Source organism: Pocillopora damicornis, chromosome 9, assembly GCF_964200805.1.
Source record: "Pocillopora damicornis chromosome 9, jaPocDami1.2, whole genome shotgun sequence".
In the NCBI taxonomy this organism is placed as follows: domain Eukaryota; kingdom Metazoa; phylum Cnidaria; class Anthozoa; order Scleractinia; family Pocilloporidae; genus Pocillopora; species Pocillopora damicornis.
In genome coordinates, this window is record NC_142678.1 from 1,857,049 (window position 1) to 1,880,527 (window position 23,479).

General features: G+C 38.1%; 2 protein-coding genes and 1 long non-coding RNA gene across 4 annotated transcripts; 2 read left to right on the plus strand and 1 right to left on the minus strand.

Moving 5' to 3' along the window:
• Positions 1-12: 12 nt before the first annotated feature.
• LOC113681065 (uncharacterized) lies at positions 13-19,910 on the minus strand. 2 transcript variants are annotated; one of them, XR_016179646.1, is made up of 4 exons: positions 19,633-19,910; positions 5,445-6,072; positions 2,837-2,900; positions 13-731 (listed from the first exon to the last, which is right to left on the minus strand). It is a non-coding gene; the product is annotated as an uncharacterized LOC113681065 (long non-coding RNA). The 2 variants fall into 2 exon arrangements; XR_003447143.2 differs by having other exon boundaries at positions 13-2,900.
• On the plus strand, positions 6,057-10,189 carry LOC113681055 (homeobox protein MOX-1). The gene is made up of 2 exons (XM_027198118.2): positions 6,057-6,980; positions 9,019-10,189. The coding sequence occupies exons 1-2, from the start codon at positions 6,614-6,616 to the stop codon at positions 9,273-9,275; spliced, it is 624 nt and encodes a 207-aa protein (XP_027053919.2). The 5' UTR covers positions 6,057-6,613; the 3' UTR covers positions 9,276-10,189.
• LOC113681044 (uncharacterized) lies at positions 15,345-21,644 on the plus strand. The gene is made up of 2 exons (XM_027198106.2): positions 15,345-15,851; positions 20,058-21,644. Exons 1-2 carry the CDS (start codon positions 15,506-15,508, stop codon positions 20,348-20,350), a joined length of 639 nt encoding a protein of 212 aa, XP_027053907.2. The 5' UTR covers positions 15,345-15,505; the 3' UTR covers positions 20,351-21,644.
• Positions 21,645-23,479: the final 1,835 nt, after the last annotated feature.

The window sequence follows — 23,479 nt, forward strand, 5'->3', positions numbered from 1 at the left end:
AATTCAGTAAGGTCTTTTTTAAAAAATATGTATTTATTTATCCTCATCACAAGAGTAACAACAACAAACACCAGGATGTCTAATTACAATTAAAGATTGCATTCTATGATGTGGCTCTTACACGCTTAAGCAAAAAGAAAAAATAACAATTGCATCCAATAGTAATACAAAGAGATATACCAACTACAATGTTGAAGCTTTCGGGGGGGTAAATAAACACGTTATAAAAAACACACTGTCTATATCCCAGTTTTCTTCACATTAGAGAAACGGACTAAATCCATATTGCTATTTCAAGATCTAGCAGCGATAAGCTAAATCGTTTGCTCCATATTTTTGGAAATGAGAATGATAGCATAATTATAACTCAATGACCTCTCGAATCAGAGGGCCAGATGGTGTTTCAAAGATATCAATTTTCCGGCGAAGTAACCTATTGCAAGCCCATCAAGAATCTTCAATTTTACGAAGAATTAGTTGTGCTGCCAAAGAGATCTGTTCCCCATTGGACAGGTATCCAACTGTTGTCACATCATCTTCAGCGCAATCAGATGGAGGTTGCACCAAAACAAACATAACTAAGTACATGTATCGAAATATGTATTTACCTCATCACTCAATGTATTTTCGAAGACGACGCTGTTTGTATGGTATGGCAGAACTCCCAGAGACAGCCGAGTGAGGCAATGGATGCATCAGCCCTAAGAGAACTTTCCAGTCTAGCCGATGTACTAAAAATAATAACATCTTTTAAGAACCAGCTGTCAAAACCGGTCAAAACTGTCAATGTTAACACAGGTTTTCAGCTTCAGAGGTCTCTCTAGGCTTTTAAAAAAAACATGAGCATGAGAATGGTGGATACAATTTAGGAATTGCTCGATCTGGGAAAACAGCACTTATTATTAATGAAATAATTCTCTTAATAAATCGACCAGTTTGACTTGCCATTTCTGACTAATACCAAATGAACAAATGGCTATTTTTTTCTAAGTTTTTTCCACGCTATGCTTTCTTTTTTGCTCGAGGAGTGAACCTGGCTTCATAAGCACGTCAACAAAAAAAAAAGTAATGATAAACACGCACGCACGCAAGAACACTTTCATCCTCCAGGGCAGTCCTGACCATACTCCCTTGGCTGGTGAAACTATTGTTGATAGAACTGAAATCATATTTCCGTTGCTGAAAGTTGTTGATCACGTACCAAATTCAAAGACTACAGCGTTTCTGATCAATCCAGTGACGAAAAACCGTTCGCATATTATACTCATTGCTCGCCACAAATAGAGCAAGATTGGTTTTAACCCCAAAGATTTACTTGAAGATCTCTAAGCTCACCAGCTACGCCAAAAGAAAGTCAAATCAGTAAATGTGCTTTTTAAATCACATTAACAGAAGGGTCATCCGAAGTTTCTCGCAAAACTATAAACAATTAGGGACCTAAATGGAGAAGGAAAACCAGGTTGTATATCGTTCTGACTGACAGGGTGGCAAACCAGTCAAGACTACACCTCTTTGAAGAGTGGACACAAGGGAATCAATGTTTGTCTTACACTAGGCATACGGCAGTCTACTGGTTATCCTTTTCGAAATCATCGTTTGAAGCTGGCGACAATCGAGCCGCCTTAATTTTTACTCTCGGTACGCGACTTCAACTTAGTTCTTGATGTGAATAAACATACCAAGAAGATATTCAATGAACTGAATATGGGCGAGGTACTGTCGTTATCATGTGAAATTAAATACGCAGTTAAACGTTCAGAAACAAGGTATTTTTGGCCAGTTCCTCTTCGACGGGCTGTTTTGAAACTGAACAATTGCGTACGATAAATGTATTTAGGAGCGCATACAGGAAAAGGGGATAAAATGACTTTTGTCAATAAGGGTGATAATCGGGGTTAGCCATCGGTAGCAAACAATACATATCACAAAAAGACACAATAAAAGCTCATTAATAACCTTACTAAAATGATCGGAAAACGCCGCACGAAAAGTTTGACATACCGTCAGGTCAGACGCAAAAAGGTTGTTCTATACACAGTGGAAACCACAAGTCACGAAAGTGTTGAGACAAATAAAGTTATCAATGGGACCTCTGACTTTTGGCAAAAGTGTGAAATTCTCGGAGATTAGCGGTTTGGAGGAATCGATAATCTCTTTGTTAGGCAACACGTGTTTTGATTCCTCCTCGTGACCAAACAAGTTAAAGACTTGTGAATAAATAGAGCAAAAGAGAAGGTAATTTCAGAGCTTGGTTATGAAATGAAGATAGATGTGCCCTTCTACTTTTGGAGAGCACGGCACAGAAGAAAAAAGATTTGAATAATTTGAACAATCGAACCTCAGACCTTCGGATTCCGTACTCCGATGCTCTATATGATGAGTTAAACCACCATTAGTTATTGGTTCATGCGTATTGAAAATTAATCTATCAAGACTTTTCAAGGATAGCACGTGGTACCCTACGCAATTTGAACGTGCTGATCTCTTAAATTTTAAACGTTGTGCTTTGACATCGCGTCCACAAGGCAGACAGGCATGGCCTTGAGTGATTTTAACACAGATATCAAGCTCAGAAAGATGGTAAATTTTGGCGTCGTTAATGAGATAAAGCGGGCTATATTTTCGTCTTGCCTCGAGCTAAGGATAAACAGAAAATTCTGAGATTTCTTTCTTTGTCCCGTCGTTGATAAGGGAAAATAAATGGTTTGCAAGGAGTGTAACACTACATACCCTAAGTTATGTTTGCAATTCCATCTTTTATAAACCTTTCAAACCAGTCGATTTTATCACTGACGACCCTTTCCGCTGATTGAAAATTTATAAAAACATACTTTACCTTGATTTCCGGAGGTAAGCACGTGCCTACGTGCTCGTATGGTCGCTTCACCTCATTTGCGTGTCTAAGATACAAGTAAAGGATTGTCAATACGATGTAGTTTATCGACATCGACTGATTATAAAACTAAAGTTAACTTTGCAAGGAAAAATGTTACCCCTGGGTTCTCTGGCAGCAGCAGATAACATAATTCGAATTCCTATACATTGCTGCGTACATCTGCGGCATAACAAGGTGAACAGTTTCCAATGTAAATTTGAGAAAGATTATCTCATACAGAGTCCTTCAAGGAATTTGAACGATGTGCTAAACATTTATTCTATTTTCAACTTCGGAAGACCATAACACTTGACTGTTTGCTAAAAGCTACACTTCGATCAGCAGACTAATAAGGAAATACGTTAGACCCTTTCATAGGTTGGGAAGCTGCAACGTCACACTTCACTAAATTGGGTTCTTAAAGTTTGAGAAAAAGCATGAAAGAGTTTTTAACTCCTTTAAGATGTCTACGTACAACGTAAGGTCGGAAATGTCTCCATATAGAGCGTGGCGTCGAGAATTTTCGACTGCCATGAAAATTAGAAATTAGAAAACTGGAATGTTTTACCACGATTTGATCCAACCAAAACAGTGGGCTGATTTGGATCAACGGCTGATCAAGGCATAAAAAAAAACAGCACATCGTAGCACCTTCGTTATTTTAGACTAAAGTGATCCTAAAGTTTTTTATTTGTTTTAGATATGTGAATAAAGGCGAAGCGGTTGTTGATTATTTACGATTTTCGACAACACAATTATCCTATTTAGAGAATCTGTCAAACCAGAATAAAAAATGTTCTATTTCTGACATACATTGCTAAAAATATGAATTCGAAAAACACCAAAACTTTGACATTTATATAAAATTTTAAATGAACTGCGATTCTGACCAATCTTCACTACGGTGTTCTGTCAGCCACGCGGTGGAGTCTACTCTGAAATACTGAGCTTAAGTCCCTCTTGATTCGATTAGCATTGGAAAATGCTGTTTGAATTGCAAGTAAATCTTACGGTCACGAAAGAGGCAAACTAGTTTTAACTTGTAAGGTTCGGAAAAAACTCCATCCCATTTATATCATGTTATACTTTGAGATAAGATAGAGAAACAATACCACTGAATTACGATCTTGAGTTCTATTTCATGATTTACGTTTCCTCCTTATTCTTACGAAATGAAGCAGTCTTTCACAAAAGATTTATACCACGGAGTAATTTAGATGGTGTGGCAAAAGGGCGTCGCCCCGACACTCGCGCCAGCCTGTTTTTCAACCGCGGACGGTTACTTCCTTGTTCCGTCTGTCTCAGTTGTCTTCACCGGTGTTTCGATGGTTTTCTTTTGCAATTTGCCGCGAGCCCAATCAATAAGTATTTTCCAGCGGAAGCTCTGAACAAAATCCCGGACTTAACAGTGTTAAGCTGCCGGTCACACATTAAGTCGTGGGTGATGCTTCCTTTAGAAGTCATGAAAGTGCGACAGATTACCGAAGTCAATGTGTCATCAAAACTTTCGCGTAAATAAAAGGGGTTTATCACCTCAGCCACATGGACTAGGCGGTCTTTTATTGAAAAATAACTCCACGGAAGGGGGTGGGGAGGTGGAAGGGGAGGCGAGAGAGGGGGGAGGGGTAAGAATACAACTCAGAATTCTTGGTAGAGGTATGCCGCCAAGTTGTACAAATTATGTCGAACCATAGCATTTTCTCGGCCGTTTTCAGACTTGGCCCATGAAACTCAAGCGCGTTTTAGACCTGTCTTGTAAAGTAATTGATTTTTCGAATACATAACGCTTTGTTGTACGGTTATTAAGAGTGACTGTGTGTTGAGGTCAAGAATTGGTAAAACTCAGCTTGAACACTACACTTTAGTCCCTTCTCTCTCCATCACCATAAGTTTGGAGTTGACAACTGAATGCGTTTGTATGCCCCCATGGTTCTTTTGGTTGACTAGTAAAGTTATTGACTATTCAAAATCTAGTTATTGACTAGTCAAGATCTAGTTATTGACTGGTCAAAATCTTTACCCGTTTTCAGACCACAACCTATCAAGGCTATAAACGCGACTATCCCTCCCCCTCCCCCTCCCGCCCAGTCAAACCTGTCCCTCTTCGTTTTTTGGTCAACCGTTCTTGAAGCTTGTTGGGAATGTGAAGAGTTACGAGAATAAAGGATATTATCCACAAAGAATGGAAAACTCCTTCTAAAGAATCACGTAAGACATTTATAACCAGCAATTCTCAAATCCAGTGACACGATCTGGTCCATTTTATATTTCTATATGTTAAAAGACCTCTTAAAGTTAATTGCAGATGCCGGGTTAGTGTATGTCAGTTAGGCACTCAAAACAAGTAGAAACCAATGACCGAAATTAATCAACACAAGGGTTGAACGATTTTCGCGGTTCAAGACATTTTCCAGGACCGGGACAGCTTGTGTTCCTTTCTATCACCTTTCATCAGTGGCAGATTTATCTCAATTGTGATTAGAAATAAAAGGAGCCGGCGATAAACAGGAAATTTTGGCGACAAAAATCTGCGAAACGAACGCGTGACAAAAACGGAAACGCTACTCACTGTGTGGGTTCGCTACCCTCTCGCATTTGGGACAATTCTGGTGAATGGCCACTGTTTCTAGATTTGTTTCTGGATGAGTGTTGAACACCTCCGCTTTCAAATTTCCATCCAGGACTAAAGTGAATTCAATTTATTTCGAACCGTACACACATACAGACGTCGGCATAATTCGAAACTGTCTTCAAGGTTTTTATAATGCCATTAACAGTCATATCAAGTGTTTTCAAGAGTACTATTTCAGACGATGTCCGGTCATAAGATATCCCTCTTGAAATAAAACTAAAGTTGTCTCTATTTCGTACACGTAGTCACGTCGCTTATTGCTGTAATTCCTAATTGGACTTGTGTTTTTGCAAAGAGAAAGGAGAGTATTTTTCTTGTCACTTAAACGTTAGTACGTGACGTGCAGCTCCTCTCTGTCCTTTACTTGTCCCGCGGATAAATATTTCCATATGATGGGAAGCTGTGCAGGGTTTCGGCGGTTTCTTTGTAGTTTTGAGTGCATACAACTGTGTCAAACTGTTTTGCCGTTCCTGGGCTTTGTTTCTCGCGGGTCAAAGTGTTGCAAGGAGGTATCAAAGTTTCGCACGTCTGAAAATGTCCCGTTTCGTCGAGCTTGTGAACGATACTGTGACGGGAGAAACGAGAATTTCAGTGTTAATGGCTGTAAAAAAGGTGTCTGCGTGGGAATTTACCGCGCTAGGAAAAAAAAGGTTTACTAAGTAAATAAACACTGCTAATGGATTGCCTTTTACATAAACAGTCTTCAATATTTGTAGAACAGCTGAAAATAAAACAATTGAGCTTGATTCGAAAGTAATTAGCTAAAACACACAAAGTGAGATTCTCAAGAGCGTCCTTGAGAAGTGAGACATGATCTAAACACGGTGAACGCAAAATGGCGGCGGTTGTAGTAATTTCCGATATTTCAGGATCCCTCACTCCCTCCTATCTGCTAAACGTTAGCAACGCTTTGGGCTCTTCCGACGGCAAACAGCCGCGTTTTGATAGACACCTCGGTATATTGGTTGCAAACTTCAAAGAAAGCGACTGGAAGTCGCACAGTGTAGCTTTCCATGTGATGACAGATTCCCACAAAGGGTGGGTTATTTAAGAACTGCCGCCCGACAAACCAGACGTAAATCGTATCGTCCAGAGCCATCATAAATATGTATGAGTTTTACTCCACAAACTTCAACTATCAGCCGCCGGCTTGTCCAAATCCTTATGCCTATAACGGGCCTGATATGAATTCATCGTATGCACACCGGTTTCCAGGCTATGGGTTCCATTCTCCAGGCCCAATACACACAACTGCTGCTGTACCAAGCTACCAGCCTTGTGAGCGAGTTTCGAACGTCTCAAGATTGGAGAGCGTGAGAATGGCCAACAACACGCCCTTGCGTTCAGATTTCTGCACTAAAACGCTGCACCATTTTCCACCCACTCCACCACCAAACGTAAACACCATCAACTGCAGCGATGAGCCGCTAAAGAAACAAAGCATGGATAAAATGCTTGAGGACAGCGATGAAGGTAAGACAAGCTTCCGTGTGTGTTCCATCGATGATGAAAAGTTCTTTCTCTTGCCTTAATATGTAATGACCGATTGAAAACGGCTTTACGATTTAATTGTTTTTATAACTCGACCTTGTGAACTATTGATTGAATATTCTGAACTAGGAAATGAGTTTTTAATACTGCTAGCACTCCGTCTCAGAGAACTTTGGGTCTACAGTGCTGTCTGAAATTTCGTGCCACATGATCAAGGTCCTGTATCATTGAAAGTGTTGCTCGTTGCCAAGGCCAGAGCAAACATGGGACAAAATTACGCTGCATTAGAAAATTAGACATTATATCTCTTAAAAGAACTGAATTAAGGAATCACCATTAACTGACAGCAAAGGTAAGCTCGAGTATAAAATCAATAAAATGCGCACTCTTTTACCGAAAGCAGTCGCGTTTTCCAGGAATGCATTATTACTTCAAACAATGAAATGTAACTAGCCTTTAAAGCCTTTTGTTCGTGTTGGTTTTTCCCTATACCAAAAAGAAATGGAAGAAAATAGGATAAATCAGCCCGCCTTAATCCCGCGACTCAATCAGCAGGGTGTGCAAAAGTCTGACAGAACTATGCTTTGATCCTGCGAAATGATTTGATTCTCTTCTACTGTACGTGTCTTTAAACCCTAATCTGCTGTAATATGGCAAACCGTTTGAAAATCCATCTAGTTTCTTTTTTTTTTTTGGCAACGTTGTGTGGACTTCTTGAGAGTGACAAAAAAAAATTCTAAAGAATCACCTGACCACCATTAAACAAGTGACAAGTACACAAGGTTGATCCACTCCATACACCAAAGATAACTTATTTTTAATTTCGTCCAGTTCGGGAACAAATTAAAGGACCAGATTTTACTACAAACCAGCTCTAGCGAGTTCGCATTTCAATGTGCTGCAGATATTTCGTCTCTTGAAGCTGTTTACTTGAGGAAATTGCAACTGTGCGGGCTGAAAATTATGACACCGCTAGCGGGCGTCATGAACTTTGACTATCAAACGTGATGAAACAGGACGTCCTTCAATATTTTCACAATACTTTCTCTTTTCAAGTTCTATACCCTGATAACGCCTGAAAAGTATCACCTGTACTGGACACCGAGTTTTTTCTGATCGGGTTTGCCTTTGCGTTGACGGAAAGAAGGCTGCGATCTATCCTAAACCAGACTTCTTGACTACATGTCGGGACTCGAAATAGAACTTAAAAAATGCCTTTTTTATCTAATTCTTTGCAGCGAGAAGGTGAGAAATTAGGATATGACGTGTTACATTTGTAATCCCACTAGTTAACAAATTGAATAATTAGAAACTAAGGCCTACAGGATTGGAATATCAGAGAAACAAAAAGAAACCCCGCAGGCGAAAATGTCGGCTCTTTTTAAATAAACTGCACGAAATACAGGTCTAAACAGAATCTTTAGATCTATTAAAGATTAAACTGTGGGAACTTCCTATTTCTACCGATGGTCGATATTTTCAAATATCTGCAATGTCGCACGAAAAGAATGATCACATTGAGTTCAAACCTTAATCATTTAAGTGGATTCATAGGTGTGTATCACTGATTTACTTTCAATTCTGCATTTCAGCTTGTGTAATATTTTGAAGAATTGTGTGATAGTGCAAAGCATTACAGAGGAAAAAAACTTCAAATACGGCATACCTACGCAAAAGGCAAAGCAAAATATTCCTTAGACCTCTGCTCCTTTTAAATCTACACGATAATAAAATTGTATAACAGGTCGAAGGTTCTTGAAAAAGCAATATTTCCAAGTAGAGCTACCAGGCGTAGATCACGATTTAGGCTGAAACCAAAAATTTTCATCCAAAATATAAAACAAACGACAATGTGGATGTCGCGTAAAAATTAATAGAATTGCCTTTTTCAACTGGGTGAAAACAGTACTTCGTGAAAGATAAGCTCTGAAGCTTTCTCCTGAATTACGTAAGATGTCTTCAGACAGTGTGTTTGGTTTTAAAAATATCTTTCTTTCTTTTATTTCATATAATAAAATAGAAGGTTCCAAAAACAAGGCAAGGAAGGAAAGAACAGTATTCACAAAATATCAGCTACACGAACTTGAAAAAGAGTTTGGCCGAAACAACTATTTGACCAGACTGCGTCGATACGAAGTGGCTGTCAGTTTGGACTTAACAGAGAGACAAGTGAAAGTATGGTTCCAGAACAGAAGAATGAAATGGAAAAGAGTACGAGGAGGAATACCCCCCAAGAAAACTGCTTATGCGGATCAAATGGATCTGGCAATTTATTGAACAGTGGTACGAAAGATTCTAATTTTTCGTCATAAAGTTATTGGTGCAAACTTAAAACACTGTAAGGTCTATTGATCAAGAAATTATTTGCCTTTTGTTACCAAATGTTATGAAGGAATCTTTCTTTGAGTTCATGTTCTATATTATTAAGTAAATGTACGAAATTGCATTTTTCAAAGTTTTGATCAATTCTTCCTCCTTCAGATGATGGTTAAAATAACAATTTTTTTTAATATATATTGAATTACCTAATTGATTGAAATAGGATTGACTGATTTTAATTTAAAACCAGCACCGCACCATGCACTCACTTGTTAAATGGTTTTTCCTCAACCATTGTCTTTTACATTTAATTTACATTCAACAGCACTGTATCAAATCTCCCAAAACATCGAATCAAACCCGAACTTCGATGTCCTATAATTTCCTTCAGGAAGTGTTAAGCTCATAAGGTATAACACTTGTGCAATTTCACCAGATTTATTCTCCAATTAACAGGAATTACATTGGGCTAACAAACGCTAAATGCTAACATAAACAACTCAGCTTGGCAAATGCTAGGAACTCATGCTCAATAGATTTTTGACGTTTAAATTTAGAACGTTCTTTTCATTTGTTTGTTCAAAGTGAAATACTGTACATCTTCTTTGATATAATCATTTTATTCAGAGAGATCATTCCGGTGTAAGAGTTTATTTTAGTTATGTATAGAAATGCACATAATTTGGAGAGATCACACATCAAGAATGTCTGTGTTCAGCTATTTATTGTTTATACAAATTATTTACAAGAATGCTTTGAAAAAATATTTACCATGATATAATGCGTTACCGCAAGCGTAGATATATGTATACATAAAACAAAAACAGTGTGATGTAAAGTTAGAATAACACGAATAAATGTTTAAAATGATATTGATAGACTCTTGGTCTCACTTTTTTCTTCCCATGTTCTTCTCTAGCTAAACAAAAACGAAACGAAACGAAGACATGGGTAATGCCAACGAGATGTGACATGCATACTGTCGTAGTTTACTATGTGACACATTGAAGACACGGCATGAAAGGCGAATATATAGGCTTCAAAACTAAGCTGTTTCCATCTTTAAATTTAATTTCGGTTTGAAATTTTGTGATATTTCAAAGCTCCCTCAATGTCCCATGAAAAAAAATTCCCCTCGTGAAACAGAATTTTATTTTCTCTCTCACAGCCTGAGCATTGAAGGTTTCAATTTATTTTATCACTGATCATCGGATTTGATTTAATTGTCCATGTACAAATCTAACGCCTTTTCTATCCACAGACAAAATCAGTTATTGACGGAGTCTTGTTACTTTCACCCAGTGCCTCAAGGTTCCTGACCCGTTTCTTCGCCCATGTTCAAAACAGCATTCCTTTTTTCACTAAGCTTGAATTGTAAGAAGAAATCAGTATTCCAGATTTAAACTGACCTCTGCTAGAAACTGGGTTTCTTGAAAGGAGAGAAGGGCAAAGTACTCTAACGAATTGTTGACCATGCAAAAAACTAAATAACTTTACACAGTCCACCTTTCCTATGAATGGTGAGAATTATCGTAAAACCGCCGTTTACGACCGTTTTAAGACCTGAGAAGTCAGGCCACATTTCAGTCGTCAAATCGGTTGAATAATGACAGATTGAAAAGTAGACAGACGGTAATGACTCTTACTACTATTTGAAAATGTCTTTCACTTTGCGGTTTGTTCTCATGCAAAAAGAACACCTCAAGCTTGCAAAATGGGATCTTATTAAAAGAGTTAAAGATGATATGAAATAACACGAAACCAATGATTAAAAGAAATGTTCATCCTTAAGAGTTGTATCGTCGTAAAAATGATGGCGCCACCGTTCTGAGACTTTTACGCATTTAACAGAGTCTGAGCTACAAGTACATGCAAGTCGAGATATCGTTGAGACAGTTTTTGTATGTGGCAAAGGATGGAGAACTAATTTGAAAGACATGGATCGCGCAATAACAAACATGATTGCTGTGGAGTAAGAACGGTAAGTATTACAACATGCCAAAGTTGTGCCAACCGTTTGCATGTGTCATCTCCAAATTCAGTGACAAGAAACAGATAAGCTGATCTTCTTATCTTTTATCTCCGGTTTTGTTGGGCTATCATTGTAATTTGGACCACCAGCCACGAGACACATGTTCTGCACAAAGACTGATCTTCAAAAAGTCTTTATCTGTACAGCTGTATCTTGAAAGTGTCAACGTCAATGTAGTGACTTCACGGCCACTGCAAATGAACAGTGGACCTGCAAATAGCAACCGATTCAAGGCTGTGAGAGATTAAAACTTATAGTCTTGATGTCTCGCGACATTTTTCAGCGAAGCTTTAGCATCTTCACTGATTCGTTTTTTACGTTTCTTAGCTTCATTTGACATGAACGCTTTGTTGCTTGTTTGTCGTCGGTACTTAGCGATCATCGTCTAAAACTTCTTTCTAAAGTATGATCAACCGAACAATTTTCAAAGTATCAATATGAATTTTCTTCGGCTTTGGAAATTGCTGTCGTCCTAAAAGTTGTCAAAATTAGCGAAAGCGAACGAATCGAGATCATATGATATGTGTGTGGTTAGGAAGTTTGACCTACAAATTGTTTTTTTGAACAAAAATATCCTTGCGATAAGATAAGCGTTATGGCCTTTTTGGCAACGGTTTTGGGAAATTTATAGTATCGTTTCACGTGTGGTGTTTATGACTGTTATAAAACAAAGCAGCTCTCAAATCGCTTTTGAACGCTGTTCTCAGGTGGGCTGATAGTATTCCTGATTATACACAATAATGTACCGTGTGCTGTGATCTCACCGCGGCGATCACATCAGAGCCACAAACTGGAAGTACTCGGAACCTAATTACAATCGCTCATGTTTGGTATTTTTAGAACATTGTTGTCTAAATTTAATCTTTAGATTCTTTTTCCTGTCTCTGACGTTAGGTTGAGATGTTGCAAAAAGTCGTTGGCTCAAACTTGCCACTGATTTGTTTACGACATACTTCAGGCTTCAGGCTACTTTACAAGGTTTAGAGCCAAAGAAAAATTACTAATCGTGGGTCGACCATTAAACACCATAAATAGTATAACCGGCAAACTTCTGTCTAAAGAAATAGCTATAGCGTATCCATAGTCGTATAGTATTCCACTGAAGCTGTAACTATCAGTTATCAACAGAAAATCATTGTTCCATCATCAAAGACAAATCAGCTGATGAGCATGGTTTCCACGGCAAGAAAATTTGATTTTGAATAAGAGAAAAGATTAGTCTTCTTCATTCACTCATATTGTATTTAATATTACAAGTAAACTGTCATCGCACTACTTTTCGTTGATTCATTTGCATTGTCTGTTCACATTTTTCGCTGAATCAAGGATAGTTTGAGGAAAAAAAGCAAGAGGTTATTTGATTTGTCTTGGTGAAGCCTTTGCTAATGCTCGGAAATATATTTTAAGGGCATAAGTTTGATGAAATAAGATACACTTAATTGGAGTTTCTGAGGAGTAAACGATCCAGATTTTTCTTCACTGGTTTGCTTTGCAAGGGATAAACTTAGGAACTTCTTCGTAAAACCCAATACTTGTTTCAGGTTGCGTTGAAGCCTAGAGAAACGGAACAACGGAAAATATATGGTGTAGAGACTTAGACACTAGGTAACATGCCGGACAATGACTGATGAAGCTAAAAAACACCGCGTAATAAAGTTACAAGCTGTTAGGAAAGGAGTTCATATCAAACATGCTGAATCAAGGTTAAAACTCGTAACAGCAAGCTGAGGCTGTTTCAGAAATACCTCTTCGTGAGTAAGAAATATGCCGACACGCTAGCAGAATATCTTATTGAGAGAATAGCTAATATTTTGTTGAATGTTTGAGGGGGCAAGAGCGTGCTAATAAAGGTTAACTGACAGATACTCAGTTGGAAGAGCAAGGTCTCGCTGGCAACGCTGAGAAGTTGCAAAAACTCTGGACTCTACGGGTTTCTTCACCTCAGCGAGAGATAAAGTTAACTTTGGTGCGACTGAGTTTGAGGAGGCAAAGATTCAATTGTTCCCGAAAATCACACTGTGGATGAGTGACAAGCTATTAACAACATACCTTGAGTATTTCAGTCAAAATTATTGCTCTCGTCACCTAACACAAGAATCAATGTCGTGACATGGGCAGGGTATGAAGTATTAAGGTTAATTAATTTTCAAGAACTTTTTTCCGGGATTCTCATCAACCTGTTAGCACAGCTCTAAACAAGCGACCAGATAAGCATTGTTGACATGCTTAACTAAACCTCTGCAGTTTCTGCACTCACGACTGCAATTAGAACTTATCACATAGAGATTCGAGCGCCACAAAGACTGTTGATTTTAAGCAACTACATATTGATACTTCAGTCTTAAAAACTACACTAGCATTGATAGCTACAAGAAAGACTCTGATAAATGAAAATTTGGAAATGAAATCCATCTGCCCTGTCCCTGAAAAATTTTATCCTTTACACATAAGAGAAAAATTTGCACAGCGGGGAAATATATGTTTACGGAGGAACGCTTAATAGTGCGGCAGCCGGCGACTCCATAGACTTGTTATCCGGATGTTGTTAGTCAATCCAGGCCAGTTAGTGTCTATGCATCATTAATCTTCATTTGCAACCTGACGTGACTGGCTTGAGTCCAGGGTAAGAAAAAGAGACTCTCCGCTAATAGTTCAAAATGGCCAAAGGTATTCTAAAATGGAACAACGAAAAAAAGTTTGACCTGTTCTTCCGAGGTATCTGATCAAATTATTTCATTTAATTGCAAAACCCTTCTATCGCTAAACCCGCGGACATGCGACTCTTTCCAAACCAGTATAAAACGAAAAAGATGGAAGAATGTCTCGGATTCCAGTGTGAGCAACTCAACTCAATTGACATGTTTTAAATTGAGGTCCAACTGGAAGAAACTTCTTGAAACAGTCAAGCGGTTAATATCAGTATATCTCCTGAAAAGTGGTACAACAAATCGGATGTGGAAAACGTTTCAAAAAAAAAAAGAACTACCCTGCCTTGTGAGATGCCATTTTATCTAAATGAAATGTAATTCTTTGAAATCACTGAGAATTTTCATCCCCCTGAGAAAATAATTGATAAGTAAGGAGCTCCACTAAGGAGCTCTTTGCCTCTCTTAACTATAGGCCAGGAAGAATGGAAAGAATTGTAAGAAAAAATAAGCTACCGGTCCAAGTATTTCACATCAAACAGAATTTTACATGAACGATAAAAGATCTCAGTGTCAGTTAAGAACAGTGACAATTGGACTTGTTCCTTTATAGATGTGATGAGCCAGATAGAAAAAGTAAAGGAAAAAAGGATGCTTCTCTCTATGAGCTGTTTTCGTAAACAGGAAGACTGTATCGAGATCGCGCAGTAAATTTTGCAGCAAAATATGCCTCTCTGCAGGGAAAAGTCTTGCGCATGGTCGGTGCTCAGAGAGAAGACAATGAGTTCACATCTGTTCCGCATTTTGCGAAATTTTCCTCTGAACTTTGAAGTGATACGTCGGTGCTCTCTTTGTGAATAAGAACGGCTGGGGGCCATACTACCTGTGGTTTTTTAATCACTTCGACAGCTCCCTTAAACCGTGATAATTTACATTGAAAAATATTTCCAACTCTATGTACGCAACGAAGAAACGTAACTCGAAGAGAATCGGTTGACAATTCTATATAAGAGCAAGATCTAAAAGAAAGAGAGAGAAGATTGAAGAAGCACAGAAACGAAAAAAGTTTCAAAGTATGATGGTAATATGAAGTACACTCGGTATTCATCAGATAACGAGGCCTTAGCGCAGAATTTCCAATCAACAAAGATTTCTCCGCGCGTGTAGCTCCTGACCACAAATTCGGCTCTCTCTCTCACCAAAGCGAGAATTTTCAGGTTTATTTAGTTTGTTCATTTTCCAATATTTGCTTTCTCCAAGTCAAGCACCTCCTTGAGAGCCTTGTTGATTTTCAATGCAATCAAAAGACGGCTTTGTTGACATGTAACGCTGTCTTATACATGATTTGACAGTCACAATCTGCGCGGTGTATTTGTGTCAGGATCGATTTCAGCGCGCATTCCCTGACCGGCCAAGTCTCAGCGAGAGAAAACCCTGCTAATTACCTTTGATAGGAAAAGCCTGTACCGCGACGTGAAACCCAACCGTTTTCTATTTTGTATTCCACGCAAATGTATCCAAGAGCGTACGATGTTCAGCCTAGTTCGTATTCCTACCCTCCGCAGAATTATGCAGGAGCAGTTCACTTTCCTTATGGATATTCTCAGTCGCGATTTACTAACTACAGCAACGTTCCGGTACAGCCGCAAGATCTCTCAGAATTGCCGCGACACCCTCCACCTCCACTTTCGCACCTAACCGAGCAACTGAGTGGAAACCATCGCGCTCAGACAGAAGATCGGCCTTCGTGCATGCTTCAAGAAAAAGGTTTACCAGTTTTCTTCCGAGTCACTTCGCGTCCGCTTGATCGACGTAGAAATCGTCGAGGATCAGAGTCCTTCGACGACGGCGTTAAAGGTAACTTCCCCGATTGAATTGGTTTCCATGCAAAATTTCCTGCTGTTTTCCTTGTATTGCCATAATGGCATATGTTACTAAAACGAAAACAGAAACTTATGTTTTCTTTGTTGCACTTTTCTAAAGGAGATTGTCGTTTTATTTATCTATAGTTTCAACAGGACTTGATACAAATACATGTGGGTATGTTTAAACAGGAAAGATTCGGAGAAAGAGTAAATACTCTGTTAAACAGAATGCCAATAGCTTAAGGATTCACAGAAGTAAGACCACGAAATCAAACTCTTATTTTCATACATAACATTGGCTACTTTCCATGCAAAGCTTCCACTTTCAATAAAAAAAGAAAGAAAAAGACATTTCCCAGCCATGCTGAAGCGTGTTTCGACGCAAATATATAAACTGTCACCAATCATACATTACAACAATTACTTTTCGAGCTCATTTAGATCAACAAAATCTCATAATTAACACTTCTTATTTGCTCTTTAGTGATCGCCACTCGGTAATAGCTGATCAAACGAAGGAAAATCCTTTAGATCTTCATGTTGTTTGACAGTTTCAATTGATGAACTAAAACAACAAAGCCGACTAAACATGGAGGGCTGTTTGTGAACGTTACGCTATTATCACGGAATTTCGGCGGCTTAGTTGGCCCATCATCTACCAACTCACACTCAAAATTTACAGTAAATGTCAGAATACTTTTACTATTATTCCTACAATGTGTGTACGTTAGGAATGTGTAATCTTGTTGTAGACTAGAAGCAGAATACAACCACTGAAGACCTGACTTCCCGAAGGGTTTCACGTAGTAAAGCTCGACCACACCGTCATATTCACCAACCTTGGATCGTACTAAGAAATCTTTCCACTTCCTACTTAGTGACGCAAGTTTTCATTTTCAATTTGGAAAACGCAAATTTTTAATCGAACACCACAAAAGAATGTTTTCTCTAATTGCACGTAGTAACAATTTGAGGTTATCAGTTAGCCGCCGGGAAAGGAAGTACACAGAATCTTATTTTAGCACAAGGCGAAACACACTTTTTATGATAGCATCATAGACCCAAACAGGACCAACGACTTTCGGAAAAGATTCAAATTTCAAACTGAACTCTTCTTGATCACTTAAATTTTTATTTGTCTGTAATGAGAGTTAAGTTCGCCATTGCAATAAGAAATGCAACTCTGCAAAGCTGTGGTCTATTTTGGTGGTCTAATAACACCCTTTCGAGTGCTTTAGTTACAAATTTCTCCGACCTGTGGTTTTAACAATTAATCATACTTGAAGTTGGCCACAAGAGAAGCCGCACATCAATGTAAAGAACAAGCTTATTGACGGACCTGCTAAAAGCCTCAAGAGATTTGATGTACGGAGACGTGATCCCTCATCCAACTCTAGTGTGTGAGCTTTACAAATTTTCGTAGTTTATGAACCATCTTTGATATCACCTTCATTACACAAAGTAAGAGCTACGGAGGTCAGAATTATAGTATCAAAGAAAAAAGTTCAAACAGACTCAAACCTCAGTCCGACATGAGAGAGTCATAAAATTCATTGTTGACAGAATTTGTGCAATAATCTGGTACCGATTTCTGTTTGTAAATTACTTCTTGAAAGACCAAAAACAGATCCACAACAGTCTGCACTTGAGCTGAGTTGATTGTTATATTTATTGATCTGAAACAAGTTAACTTCTATTAAGCTTGATGTTCAATTTTGAAACTTAGACTATTTGTTCAATGTGTTACAAGTTGGCCTCACCTATGAAGATCCATCTTAGATAAGTAAACACTTTTGATTCATACAGAAAGCAACTATGTTTAAAAAGAGAGCCTTAAACACAGCTTTACCGTTTCCCAATAGCTCTCATTGTGAAAATGTTTGGGAAACTTTTGTCTGCTTAACGAGGAATTGGCCTTCACGAGTTCCAAATAAAAACTTGTTCGCAAAGCAAGCTGTATGCAAAGCAGGGCATTCTCTCATTGCCTTACTAACAAGAAAGTCTCTCAGTCATTTGGAATCGAATTTTTTTTTACCATTTCTGGCTAAAGATAAGACCGTTTTTAATTCTTCTGTACCAAAATGCATAACTGCGAAATGTTTATGAAAACTGAAGAATATTTGGTTGACCTAAACCGTCCTTTCGACTAAGGGAGATCCAGTTGATGTAGGCTTTCGAAAATGTCCACATTTCTAAAATCAATTTCTGTCTGGTTTCCCTGGACAAGAACGAATAGCTTAGTAATGAGAATGGCTAATCCTTCAGTTGACGCCTAACAAGCATCAGTCCGAGAATTTAAATGCCTTTGTTGGCTCACGCGATTTCAAAGTTAGGCGCTTTATTTTCTGAAATACCGTTACTTTGAAGATAATTAACTTAATAGAACGTGGTGGTAAAGAATTCTCATCTGGGCGAACGCAAAATTGACACCCCCAGCTCTTACTTATGTGCATGCGAACCAAAGAAAGAACCAAAGTGAAAGGTGGCTTGAGTACAAGAGAACTGATCATGACTCCAAAACAATAAAGCTGAATTCCATTGTTTTGCACACCAAGCAGCCCAAAACTTTAAACAAAAGTTTCAACTCATTAGGCTCAACACTTTAAACGACACAAAATTACAGAGAGAATAGTAAGCTTTCTGCCTTATCTCAGAAACGGGAGATCGAAAAAACCACAAAAATGTTGATTTCAGTGGAGCGTTTAGGCGGTTGAGATGAGAGGATTTCAAAAGGCACCGAACTTCAACCATCTCTGACGACGACACAGCCCTCTACAACCCCACCTATTCAAGTGTTGGTACTTCCTGTATAGTGATGGAGTTTCTGAAAAAATTCTGAAAGACTGAGTAAGCCTAAAAGAATTACTATATTTGATTAAAAAGGGAGGTTTGATAATGATATATCAGCATTCTTTGTATCCAAATTGCATAATGTTTTCTTACGGTAAGTTCAAGCCATCTGAAAGTCATCAAAATGGCGCACCCGCATATTTCGGCGCTGAAAAAGTAACGCCATTTACGTGGCTGATTTTTTATTTTTTACGAAGCGGCAATTGATTGTAGGGAGATTTCTTCCTGCGAGATTAGAGTTAACTTCTTTATTGAATTCCTGCAATAGATTTAAAGAAGTCCAACCTTCCAAGCAAATACGATTTTGAAAGCCCCGAGGCTAAAAGAAACGTTCATTGTTTGTTATTGTTGTGCGTATTGTCTTTGTTGAGGAAAGTTTAGACTGAAGAAAATAAGAAAACAAAGACGAAGTTACCTAAATGGATCTGATGGAGTCGCGTTACCTTTTACTGTGTTTTATCTTCTTATCTCTCCATGATTTTTGATAACTGTTTTTCTGTGGTGAAGACGTTAAATCAGTTTATCAATTTATGCTCACAAAGAATTCCTTTGAGAAAGAGATGCCTGAACGACCAGCGTTTTTCTTCCGAACTCGAGAATTCATCAGACTGAGTTGCAGTTCATCTTCCTGAAGACTACCGCGATGAATAATGAACGTGCCCTACAAACAAAATCTCTAGGATCTGTAGTGTAGCCTTGAATCAATAGCTGCCATTTTGGCACAACAGAAGGCGCTCGCGTGTGAAACACAAATCAAATACCGTGTAACGCATATATAGAGCATAAAACATGGCAGCACAACTGATTCAGCACGCAAATGAAAACATGGAATGACGCGCAACTGTTATTAACACCAAATTTTAAAACGCAAGTGTTCCGAGCAACAGTTTATATGAAAATGACTACGGTAAATCAATACTTACTCTTAGCGCTCGGAGTTCGGCCTTCGAACTTCATCAATGACTCTTGCTCTGCCGCGTATCATGGCGGCTTCCTTTTAACTCTAAACAGACCAATGCATTGCTGCTCCCTCTTCCTGACTCTTTGCATGACTACTAACTAAACATAATGGCTCTTAGCTTCACTGCGTGAAGATCCCAAACAACTCCGATGCGCACAAGCATTCCTACAGAGTCTGTATTTTGAACTATAAGTATCCAAAACAAAACCTCGACTGGAAAGACCATTAAAAAGCCGCAGTGGAGATTTTTTGTTTAAATGAGTTTAACATCTGAGTTAATTTATTTTGAGAAAGAGAAAGAAGTTGATTTGCGAGACTCCCTGGCGCGCTGCTCAGCAGTATCCCCTTGAATTATATTTGGTCTTCCTTTTTGTATTTCTAAAACAGATTTTCCCAGTTCTGAGGAACAAACGGGGTCAAGTACGGACACTAAGAAAAGAAAAGAGAGGACAGCTTTCACAAAACATCAGCTTCAAGAACTGGAGAATGAATTCCTTCGTAACAATTATCTAACAAGATTGAGGAGGTACGAAATTGCAGTGAGTTTGGACTTGACCGAAAGACAGATAAAAGTTTGGTTTCAAAATCGGCGAATGAAATGGAAGAGGATAAAAGGGCAGCCTTTACAAAAAAGGGGGAATTATTCTGTTGAGGATGAAGAGGAAGAAACAACGACATGATGGTTTATGGATCAAATAAAAAATACTTTAAAGAAAGAACTTGTGAATCCAAATTGCGATGTGCACCAAAGGGAACTGTGTTCTGTTGGATTTTATCCACGGATTTGGAGACACAAGCTCGATAACTTCAAGGAAAGCCAGAGATTTAAAAGGAAAAGGGCGAAGATCATGTTATTTAGTCAGAAACAAGGGAGCTAACATAGGTAAAATTAAGAATTCTTTTTGAACCGTTAATTTGTCGTTCGGATGGAGGTAATATTAAAAGGTAACGCGGCATGGCAATCCATTGAATACAAAAAAACAAAAATTGCGGTAATGGTAAAGAAAATTGTATTTTTTATCTATGTACAGTCTGTAAACCTCTATCACATATATTTTGAATTGTAACTCGTAATGAAAAGAACACGAATGCTGATTTAAAATGACAAATTTAAAATACAGCGGAAGTCGATTGGAATAGGTTGCAAAAGACTGAGAGGAACAAAGGCAATATAATATAACCTTTGTCGTTCTTTCCTTATTTTCTGAATCCGTATAGCCTCACTATTTTAAAATATAGAGAATTTCAGTATTGTGGCTAAGCTTAATGTATCAGTTTGTAGATTTCTTGTTACTCGTTTAGGGGAACTACTACCAATACAGAAGGTGTCAAGTGCCCGGCTTGCTCGTTTTAATTAGATTCCGAGACCGAGTGGTCTATGTGATCTATGTTGATGCACTTATCTGTTGCAGTGCTATATTTTAAAAGGAAAACTGAGTTACTTTACAATTATTTATCCAGTTTTAAGGGATGCAAGTAGCGAATGATTCAATTGACCTTTTGCGATTGTGGAGCTACAGTATTCCAAGATTCGCGAAAAATATATCAGTAACTTGAGCACAACTCCATAGTAAATATTATTAAACAACGTCAAACCCAAATCTTAAAAATTGTTGTAAACTTAACGCCAAGAGAGATGGATATGTTTAATGAACACCCTATAAAATTAAATCGTCACTGCAATGTAAATTCACTCAAGACGGAAGGGCCGATATTTCAGGACCCATTGAGGAGCTAAATACAAAAATTCACAATGTCATAAAACTGTGCAGATTGTTTGACATGTAAAAGCCTTGGCTTCGACTCGTAATCTCGTTGGTAGTTGAATACTTTAAAAAAAAAAATATGATTGTCAGTTTCTCCTTTAAATGATTAACTCTCCCTGTATAGTCTGAGTCGCTATAACCTCACTAGTTTATGTGAAAGTAAATATCACCAATAAATTCCTACAAGACAGTAGTCTTCATTAACAAATTACTCAGTGTAGGCTGACCATTTGAAACTCGTCGCGGTAAAGTGAAGCAATTGTTAGAATTGATCATAACGAAATGCAAGTCCGTATAAGTCTATCGATCGCAACACAATGGAGCAAATTGCACCAAAATTTTTTGCCTGAATATTAAGAATAATCGTTCAGGAAAAAGACATCTGGAAATATTTCATAGGCAAGCTGATCACCCTAAGCGCTTCCGACGAGAGCAGGGGTCGGTGTTTCTGACGTGCCGGCGGTTTGTGTTAAACGCTGACTTCAAAACCTTGATGATAGTCTGTCTGATGATATGTAATCGATACACGATTCATTGCACGCCCCCTCCACGTTGAAAGAATCTCTGTGGGACTCTAAAGGTCTGCCAAGTGCAAAACAGTTGGAATTTTGGGCATTTTTATTAAATTTCAGTCAGTCGGACCGGTATAAAAATGTTGGAATTGTGAGTTTAATGAAGCCACGACTTATGGTTCCGGTTACTCTGCATGTAATCTGGAATCCATTTGGATCTTTTCAATCCTTGTCCATGCTTGTTCCTACTTGCCCTACTGTTTTCTCTCTTGGATTTTTGCGTCTTAACGAGCTAACATTTTGTTTTCCCTTGAAATATTTTATAATTTTCCCCATCCTTGTTCCTACACGGTTTATTTTTTGTCGCTTTCAAGTTTCTCTATCGGAACGAACGAATATTTTGTGGTCATTTACAGTCCTTTTTAATCTTCTCCATCCTCGCTCCTATTTGGTTTACTACCGTCTGTGGTATCTCTTTTGCGTTTTTCTATCCGAGCGAGCTGATATTTTTCACCTTGTTGAATACGAATTTGTCCAGACATTAAGATCTCATGGTACCGTGATATTCTAGAATCATAAAATAAAAAGCTATTATTTGTTTGACCAAAAAGGAAACTGCAACGTGTTGCACCTTATATGGAATAAAACAGAGGCTGTACTTAACAAATATTGTTGTGATCCACTTTTGTAAGAAAGATGAAATATCTGAAAACAGATTTTTGTCAAGCAAATTAACCTTTCTGTCTGCCTCGTTTCGTTCTATTCAATTAAATTTCCGTTAACGACATATGAGTTAATTTATCATCTTCTGGGGCAAACTGTCTGTAGTTTATCTTGATTGAAATTTTGTTTGCTTGATTTTTCTTTTCTTGTTGTTTCCTTTATGTGTTTTGCTCTTTTCTTGAAGTCATTCTTTACAATCCTCTTCTGAGGCAAGCACAAGATAGCCTTCAATGTCAGCTTGTTCTTTTAATTGTCCTTGAAGGAAGTCCTTATTTGCGACTCCTTATTACGAAAGGATCTAATTACCTTTCACTGTGTTCAAACTTAATTAAACCCAAGAGCTAGGGCTCTGTGTCCGTTTGGTTGTATAAAACGAACCTAATGGTAATTTAATTTTTGTATACAACATAAAACGCTCCGGAATGTATCAAATTGAAGGCTCATCAAACTGTTGAACAACAACAGAAAAATAGTGACTTTAATTTCTACTCTCTACAATTCGAATGAAAAGCAGTGCATTTTTGTGGGAAAAAAGAAACATAAATTGTAACGGCGTTGGAACTTTAATAACTTTGTGTCTTTAAGTGAGAACGACGCAAACGTTAGACATTGCACTTTGCAACATAATCAAGCTTCACATTTACTTGTGCTGTGGAGGTTCGAGTGCAAAAAAAGCAATTAAAGTTGAACTTAGAATGCAGGTCAATGACAAAACCAATGGAAAGTCCCAAGTGTCCATAAAACAGTTATCTTGATCAATCAGAGGTTCAAATATCCTGATATTTTATTGGAGACGGCCGAGACGAGT

Bases quoted from the DNA above. Each gene is read 5' to 3' on its own strand.
- LOC113681055 (XM_027198118.2), top strand. From the start codon at position 6,614: ATGTATGAGTTTTACTCCACAAACTTCAACTATCAGCCGCCGGCTTGT. The intron at 6,981-9,018 runs GTAAGACAAGCT...ATAATAAAATAG, and splicing joins GCTTGAGGACAGCGATGAAG to AAGGTTCCAAAAACAAGGCA.
- LOC113681044 (XM_027198106.2), top strand. From the start codon at position 15,506: ATGTATCCAAGAGCGTACGATGTTCAGCCTAGTTCGTATTCCTACCCT. The intron at 15,852-20,057 runs GTAACTTCCCCG...TTTCTAAAACAG, and splicing joins CTTCGACGACGGCGTTAAAG to ATTTTCCCAGTTCTGAGGAA.